This window comes from Athalia rosae, chromosome 4 (assembly GCF_917208135.1).
Source record: "Athalia rosae chromosome 4, iyAthRosa1.1, whole genome shotgun sequence".
In the NCBI taxonomy this organism is placed as follows: domain Eukaryota; kingdom Metazoa; phylum Arthropoda; class Insecta; order Hymenoptera; family Athaliidae; genus Athalia; species Athalia rosae.
Window position 1 is genome coordinate 1,758,613 of NC_064029.1, and position 8,821 is coordinate 1,767,433.

The 8,821-nt window shown below is 44.7% G+C and overlaps 1 protein-coding gene across 2 annotated transcripts; it reads left to right on the forward strand.

Moving 5' to 3' along the window:
• The first annotated feature begins 5,100 nt into the window (after window positions 1–5,100).
• On the forward strand, window positions 5,101–8,637 carry LOC105687590 (hexamerin-like). Of its 2 annotated transcripts, none has more exons than XM_012403371.2 (8): window positions 5,101–5,227; window positions 5,492–5,832; window positions 5,906–6,190; window positions 6,269–6,687; window positions 6,778–7,304; window positions 7,399–7,535; window positions 7,661–8,009; window positions 8,143–8,637. In XM_012403371.2, the coding sequence occupies exons 1-8, from the start codon at window positions 5,131–5,133 to the stop codon at window positions 8,490–8,492; spliced, it is 2,505 nt and encodes an 834-aa protein (XP_012258794.2). In that variant the 5' UTR covers window positions 5,101–5,130; the 3' UTR covers window positions 8,493–8,637. The 2 variants fall into 2 exon arrangements, with proteins under 2 accessions (XP_012258794.2, XP_012258793.2); XM_012403370.2 differs by having other exon boundaries at window positions 8,140–8,633.
• Window positions 8,638–8,821: the final 184 nt, after the last annotated feature.

An 8,821-nucleotide genomic window follows, 5' to 3' on the forward strand; every position in this document is an offset into this window, starting at 1 on the left:
CGTCATGTTAAAAAAATTCGAAGCCGATGCGCGGATGGCGATGCATAAAAACGCTGCAAACTTAAGATGGAATTATTTCATGAATAATGGCAGCCTATTTTCAGTGTCTCGAAATGACCGATACACAGGTCGAGTCGAGGAACCCTTCGAGTCAGCCCACAGGATCTTAAACGCCCGTATTTTCGCGTCGAGGAATGCGAGAAATCCGAAAAAGCAACGTGGACTATTCACCGTCATTATCATACGTCAAATTTAAGTGCACGCTATCGATTACTACTCGCGAAAAACAATTCGACACGACGAGTCTGATAAATTTTTATCACGATCCAATAAACATCCCTTTCAATCATATTACCTCTTATTTCAGCACACCATTATCTCTCGGTCTGCTGAAAAACGTGACATTCGTGGATCCATTTTTTTTTCTCTCTTTTTTTCGCAACGATCTTCCGTAGCCTAGGTATACGAGTAGGTGTTCTGCAACGAGACACAATAGCGGTCTGCATCTGACGTTTCTGCGATGAGAACGTAGGCGACCAATTTTTACTGTACTCGTTTATTTATTTATTTATTTATTTTATTTTTTTCCATTCTCCTCGCTCTCGGTAGTTGCGTAAGAACTTCCGAATGTTGGAGATTACCCCGAATAAGAACGTGTCGCGGATTTTGGCGCTCAAAAAGACCAACCCGTGGCTTTCGGTTATCCGAAATGTTGCGCGGAGGCTCAAAGTAGCTTAGTGCGGTCAGATGAGGTAGAAAAAGAGCATGGATTTCTCCCTGAAGGGAGAAATGAGAAGAGGCGAAAAGCGATCGCGCAGCACCACGGATTGAAACGTGATTCGAAAAACTTCGATTAATTCCGTTTAATTGCGATGGTAACCAGAGAGCGGTTGATTCCGAAGGCCATGGAACGTGTATCACATGCCATAGGAAATTATATTCCATGGACTCGTATTAATTCAGGATTCAATGCGATGGTCAAGCGAGGGTAGGAGGCGTCGAAGTGTTCCAATTTGCCGTTCGAATGAAAAATGAAATCTACTGTGAAAGGAGATTTGAATCGGTCATGAATCGCGGGAGAATAAATCTCTTTTTAATGAAACATAGGATCGAATTCGGATGATTATGAAGTAATTGCCAATCAAGATGCCCCGTAAAAATATTCGAACCAACCCCAACCGGGACGAATTTTTCCAAAGCACGAATTTCCGCAAGAATAACTAGGATGTCGATGTTCCGAAAATTTTGTAACCGTCTGCTTTGAACGTCGAACGAGAATAGAAATTCAATAATTCGCGAAAACTCGTTCAGAGGTCGATGTATATTTTCAGGTGTTCTCCAAAGTAAGGGATTATAACCCGTTAAACTTCAGCGAAATTTTCTGAACGTTTGACGATCTGAAAATGGTTTTTTTCTCGGTTCCTTTTGCACCGTTATCATTCGCGATACCACTGAATTAAATATCACCCTTTCGTTTGTGCACAAAAAAAAAAGACAAAAAAAAAAAAAAACAGGAGAAAAAAGTAACGCGACCGTCGCTGTAATAGAATATCTACACGGGGCATTTTTCATGAAAATTAGAGTGAAACGAAGTTCCCCGGTACACACGTGTCAACGTTTCGAAGCTCAATTTATCGCCGAATTGGACCGATATCAAGTGAAGCCGTCGTTACGTAATCATCGGTTTATCAATTGCTACCGAAACAGGATATAATATTGATTTCATAACCGAGTAAGCAGAGGGTACGTTATTTCAACGAACTCTCATCCTCGGTCCATTTTCCGTGCGCATCATTCCTCTTAATTTCATGCCGAAGGCTTCAAAAGCTTACATAAAATTTCATGCAAGGTACCCTCAGATCTGATACTTGGAATTCGGTCCGAAAAGCTCATTAACAAAGTCTGAAAGCACAAAACAATTCCAGGTGTAATTGAAAGGCAGCCGGTAAGGGTGTTCGTTGTATGATCGCCAATTAATTCTCGCATTATTCGTTTAAAGGAGGAATCACAATATGTCGGTGAAAATTTGATGTTCAAATTATAATGAGATGAGCCCTTTTATTCAACGATATCGTTGATGTTGCAGGGATAATAAAATTGAATTGTTCCTCCTCTGCGTGGCGATAATTGATAAATTAGGGCGGGCGGATGATGTAAATGTCGCTAACCGTTCTTCGCAGGGTTCTCTCGTCGATATGGAATGCAAGACCGACGCAACTTTTCGAGTATGAATTTACATGGACAATGGAAACTCGGTAATTTGCGCTAGACGGACGCCTAGACGGCGGAGTTGTTGATCGGGGGCCTGTGGAGAGCCGCGGAAAAAGACAAACAAACTCGATAATGGTTACAGCGAGAAACGCGACGAAACTTATTGCGGAATGTAACGATAGGTATAATCCGGTTTACACGCCGTGAACACGTCGAGTTGAATGAACGTCAGCTGGTCCGACGCAACTCCGGCGTTGGAAGAAATTTTATCGGATTCCCACCGACGTCGCTAGCCACAAGTCCGTCGAAATATATTTGCACGCGATATTTTCGGGCGGGGAAAAATTATTCGAAATCCGAAGATTCGAGAGAGCGGCGTCGCAGTTCGTCCCGACGAGACGAAAAAAAGATCCTCGTTTCACTCCGAATTTTAAATGACGTTCGAGAATCTTTTTTGCCGGATATGCAAGTCCTGCGGGTGCTTCGATCGAGATGTTTAACACTAGAAATGCTACCGACCGCCGTTCGACTTTCCATTCTTAAGGATGTCCTTCTGAGAGCTTTGTATTTCTCCGCGGTGACTGTGAATCCTTTTTTGTAACTAGACGTCAGGCTCGCGATTAATGATCAAATATTCGTCCCGTCACTTCACCGCCGAAACTGCACGGCAATCGACTCGCCTCCTGCAAACCTCATCTCGCCCCAAACTCCTGCGTAAGCAGATTGACAAAAAAAGCTCCGATGCGCTCGACGATATTTCTCACTACAAAGCGGTCCGCTCTTCAGCTCTTGCAGGGCGCCTGAGGTTTTCGAAAAAGGCGTGAAATTTTCGATCACACCGTCAAGAGGCGGGAGCATCTCGTTTTCCAATTACTTAAGCAAGGAGGTAGATTAGAATTTCAATATAGTTCAGATGGGTATAATTCAGATGAGATCTTCCACCGAACACATACCTCGGTTGATTGTTTAATTCGACCTCGAGCAATTCGTCGAAAAGCAGCTGTTGCAGTCCTTTGACGACGTGATCGTAAATGGGTTCCCCTAGCTTTGGGGATTCGATGTCCGAGTCGAAGGTTCCTTTTGAGACAGTAAAACCTTGCTCTCTAAGAACTGGAAGCGGATCGAGTTCTTCAATTGCAGTATCGGGTCAAGCGAATCTAGCGTCATATTGTTCGTGGATGTGCTTTGAAGGCGTTATCCTAGGCGTAAAAGAACTCCTCCGATGAAACTCCGATTCCTCCATCGACAACATCTCGAAAAAGCTAAAGGAAGCTTTTTCCCACCTCGCGCCGAAAGGATCTCAAATTTCTTTCAGATATGTAAATGAGCGGTGCTCAGGCGGTAATCTACTTCGAAAACTTTGATGTTGATCCGTTGGTCTGCTGATTGCACTCGACGACACCGTCGCGCTTGGGGACGTCCCCGCGATGAGGTTCGAAGTAACTAGAATAAACCATGTTACGATCGCTTGTAACATCAAAGTCCGATAAAACCCGATGTATCTCTGTCCACGACTCATTGATGCCTCGATCAGATTCATTATTTCGAAAAAAGCAATCAACGTGTAACAGAAAAAAGCTGAATTTATGTAAAAAAAATTTATTGGACCAGCGTAAGATGCTGAATAATGTGTATTCCATACACAGATTGGATATCGAGCTGTAATAAAAAATTTTTCAACATAATAAGCTGCAACTCTTTGACACCGCGACGTGAATATCATTGGTCACGATAGAAGTTGACATTATAAAATTATAACAGAGTGTTATTTTTGTCCGAAAGATTAAATAGTGCTTGTCTCGAAGAAAGCAAATCGTTTCGATGCTCCATTGCTCCTTCCTTTTTTTTTTTTTTTTATTCGAAATTTCATTCGCATCACCTGCAGCGACATGCATATTTTGGTATATCGCATTGGCTGCAATTAACAACCGTACAGAAAATAAAAAAACGACGAAAAAAGAAAAACATATTTAGGTACATACGCACAGGTAGCTAATCTGATATCGTTCGGAGTTTCGGGGCAGCCCTCAATAATTATTCGTTACAAATGACGAACATCAAAACATGTAGATTTGCATTAATTAGGTTAATTGGTATTCATACAGTTAAAAGGAGAGTCGCGTCTACTTGAACAAACAAAATTCTACAATCAATGTAAACGCTAAGATAACCCACGGCTGGCCATCACCTGGGCATTGGCTCAACGATATCGACGAGCCGTTCGAATATGAACCGGCAATCAATAATTTGATGAAAAAAAAAAAAAACTGTATCGATTAATCAGTTGTATTTCCAGACTCATTTCAACTGCCTTCTCTAATCTGAGAGAGAAGAGCGACGAGCTTATCACTAAATATAAGCTAATTAGTTTGCAACAGTTGCAAGTTTACACCCAATCTCTCGATGTTTACAAAACAGAATGGCAACATATAATTATCACTGACCCTGAACGCATCTCGTTAATCGATTGACAGCGGATGTAGAAAATCTAATTATTTATTAGCTCGTGATAGAAGAAAATACAGATTTTTTAATCCTGGCAGGATCATTGCACGGATAGATGTACACCGTATAGTTGATCCAAAAATCCCCGTTCGAGGAAATACGAACTCGGAAAAATTGCGGAAATTTTTCTGTACGGTACAACGGCCCCCGAAAATCGAGAGAAAAATGCAAACCGACACCGACAACACGGTCAAAGGGTATCCGACGCCTTTTTCTTTGAGGTATCAAGCGAAAACAAGCAAGTGCAATCCAACTGGATTGGATAGGGGAACGTCGAAAAAATAACAATATCTTTACCAAGCGCCAACGGTGTAACGATGAACGCCCGAGGTCGCCAGGTCGCTGATACGGGGTTGCGAACCGAGGTAATCGGGAGCGGTATTTTACTATATAAGATCAACCGCCCTCGGCAAGATGCATACACATCACTGTATCACGATGCGTCTCAGTCTCCTTCTGTTGACTCTCGTGGCAGCAGCCACAGCGGTTCCCAAGCTCAAAAATGACGCTGGTAAGTTCATTTCAATACCTTTCTCGTTCGATTCGTCTCCTCTGGCTTGCGTGAAGCCAGAATGCTTTTATTTCGTCGTTAATATTCGTGAGATTCGTTTCAACTTACACCGCGACGTTAAAGTTCGCGATTGAAATTTTATTCGCCCGAGTTCAGCAGCTTGGAGACAGAATTTTCGCAATTTTATTTAAACCCGATTCCTCGAACTCCAGAAAATCACACACGGCGACACGTTACCTGTATTCCTTTATTTTCTGTTCCCAGGGAACGTGGACTTATTGAAGAAGCAGCGATATTGCCTCCTGCTCCTACAACAGGTGTTACAAGAAATACCGGACGAGGGACTGAGGAAAGTTGGATTGGAATATGACTGCTACAAGAACATCGATATGTACCGTGACAAGGGCGTGGTGAAATATTTCATCCGTTCCATCCAACTCGGTCGTATCCAACGCAAAGGTGTTCCATTCACTACATCGATCAGCATATTGCGGAGGGACGCGGCCATCCTCACCAGAGTGATGACCACCGCCAAGGACTTTGAAACGTTCATCAAAACCGCTGCGTGGATCCGCACCATCTGCAACGAAGCTCAATTCGTAAAGGTCGGTGTGAAACGAATGGACGTTATTAAAATTCGCGTGCGATTCGAAGATGTAAAATTTTCGTCGTTCTCAGGCTTTCGTCGCTGCGATCCTTCAACGCGACGACACTCGAGGCATCGTCCTTCCCGCGCTCTACGAAGTCCTGCCCCACTACTACTTCGATACGAGAATAATCAACAAAGCTCAATACCTTCGTACCATGGGACTCACCAAGACCGGCAAAAACGCGTTCACGATCGAGGAGAAGGTCCGACCTCTCTTCCCCAAGGGTGAAGAATCTCTGGCTTACTTTACCCAAGACATCGGACTGGCCAACTACTACGCTTACTTCAGCATCGCTGGATGGTTGACACCCAAGGTATTGTTTCGACGATTCGCCGATAACATATTCCGATACCTGTGCTCACGTGTAATCGAACGTCTTTTACGTTGACAGTGCCAAAAGACGACCGACGACGTCGGAACGTACGGAGATACTGACTGCAAATACGGTCGTGGACAGCACTACTACTACGTGCACCAGCAACTTCTGGCTCGTTACTACCTCGAGCGTCTGAGCAACAACCTTCCGCCGGTTAAGGATCTGGATTACACCTTCGAATACACGCCGTTCAAGTCTCACCTGACATTCCCCAACGGTCTCGAGTTCGCTGGACGTATTCAAGGCGTGAACTTCGCCGAGAGCAACGAGGAACTTCGCAGGACCGTATTGACCCTCGAGAGAAGACTGATTGACGCGATCGACAGTGGATACATTCTGAAGTCGAAGGGTGGCGTGTGCTCCGCCTACGAACCCAGGGGTCTCGATATGCTGGGAAGCATCATCGAAGCGACCGGAAGGAGCATCAACCCCAGGTGAAAAATTGTTCACCTATAATTTCTGAGACTCGCAATCGTGCAAACGAACGTTCGGGCGATTTAACGTGGTAAATATTTTTTCATCAGATACTACGGAAGCCTTCAGGGCGCCGCCCGCAGACTTCTCGGCGGTGCTGAGTACACGATGCACATGCGGGACTTGATTCCATCGGCCCTTGAAGTCGAACACTCCGCAGTCAGAGACCCCATTTTCTACAAACTGTACAAGCGCATAATGAAGCTCTTCATCGCTTACCAGAACAATCTGCCCAAGTACACGCGAAACGATCTGATCTTCCCCGACGTGATGATCGAGAACGTGAAGATCGACAAACTGTGCACTTACCACGACAAAATCGCGGTAGACATCGACGCGTGCACCGTGTTTGACTTCAGGAAGGGAATCGATAAGACGGAAGTTCCGATCAAGGCTGTTGTCGAGAGACTCAACCACAAGCCGTTCAAATTCGAAATCACCCTCAACAGTAGAACCGATGTCAAAGAAGCCGTGGTGAGAGTATTCTTCGGACCGACGTACGACTACCACGGTAAACCGGTCAACATACGCGATCACAGATTACTGTTCGTCGAAATGGATCAATTCGTTTGCGACCGTGAGTAGAAGAATGAAAAGTACACAAATTGACCGGTACTGACCAACTCTGACTTTGCACAATCCTTGACTAACTTTTTCATTTCACATTCCAGTCAATCAAGGAAAGAACGTCATTGTTAGGGATTCTTCGGAAGCACCTATGCGCACCAGTGGTATCATGTCAAAGAAGGACATTCTACGTCGCGTCGAGGATGCTCTCAATTCGCACCAACCGTTCTACCCCGTCGAGGTGGGTTTTACGCACCTTTCGTTCGCATGCGAAAACCTCGGCAACCTCGCGGTGTTCACACCTCCGAAGGGTTTCGCGCGCGGCAAAAAAATGATAACGGTTTTTTCGTTCGTTTTTCATTCCAGCCCGCGCAAATGTTTGGCTTCCCCGAGTCGCTCGCTCTTCCCAAAGGTACAGTCGACGGTCTGGAACTTCAAATGGTGGTGATCGTTTCGCCGAAAAAACAGGTACCACTGAGCTTCGAGCCGGTCGTCCCCACCAAATACCAAACCTTCCAACGCGTCGAGTTCGACGACCTTAACGTCGATTACTCCAAATACACCATGGACAGAGAAGCCCTCGACGCGGTGAAAGACAGGTACTCGGACTTCGATATTCGCGATACCAAGGACTACAGCAGCATCGTTAACGGCATCGGCGATCGCGACATTCATCGTGGATTCTACGACGTTTCGCGAGAGGAAAACATCGGCAGTAAGTCCTGAATTTTTACAATCGTTAATTAGGCGGGAGTGATTCGTTAGACGTCATATGTTTGTTGGAAAAATGAATTTGCTCGCGAACGGAATCAATTCGGATGATCTGAATATTGTGCTCTGTTCAGTAGGCAAGACCGGAGATTTGTACCGCGGAAAGACTACCTCCATGGACGACATCTACGGCAGGACAACGAAGAACCGCAGATTTGGAACTGACACCATCGAAAGGGACACCACACTCGACACCGGTTTCGAACGTAGAATCGAAGGCAAATACAATTACCTCGCCGATTACTACAAGTTCAAGCCCATTACGGAGATAATCGGTGGTTCCGTGTCATTCGACGGTAGACCATTGGGATATCCCTTCGACAGACCGTTGGCCCTGGGAGCCCTCGACGTACCGAACATCAAGGTGTGCAAGATCTTCGTATATCACGAGGAGAAGATACGCATAAATTACGAAAGATCCGTCTGAATCGCCCCCAATTACTTGGAGAGCGCTCCAAAGGAACGTGTTCATATCTGACCGACTCGGCTCACCTCTTACTGTCTCTCTCTTCCTCTTCTACGACCGCAATTTACGGAATCAAAAGAAAAAAAAAAAAAAAAAAAACAAACTAATAATGATAATATATTAATAACCAAATTGATGAATTAATGAGCAAATAAATAAACGTCTCGGCATTGCAATATGAAAAACCTGTACTCTCTTCTTTTCTCATACCACCCTGCTACGAGAATTCCCTGAAACATAGAGAAATGCGACAAGATGATCAGAAAAAGAACATCCTGGCCATCACGGTT

What these genes read in the sequence shown, in the direction of transcription:
- LOC105687590 (XM_012403370.2), top strand. Translation starts at nt 5,131, where the DNA reads ATGCATACACATCACTGTATCACGATGCGTCTCAGTCTCCTTCTGTTG. An exon ending in GGAAGGAGCATCAACCCCAG is followed by an intron (nt 6,688 to 6,777) that starts GTGAAAAATTGT and finishes TTTTTTCATCAG; the next exon opens with ATACTACGGAAGCCTTCAGG. An exon ending in GGATCAATTCGTTTGCGACC is followed by an intron (nt 7,305 to 7,398) that starts GTGAGTAGAAGA and finishes TTCACATTCCAG; the next exon opens with TCAATCAAGGAAAGAACGTC.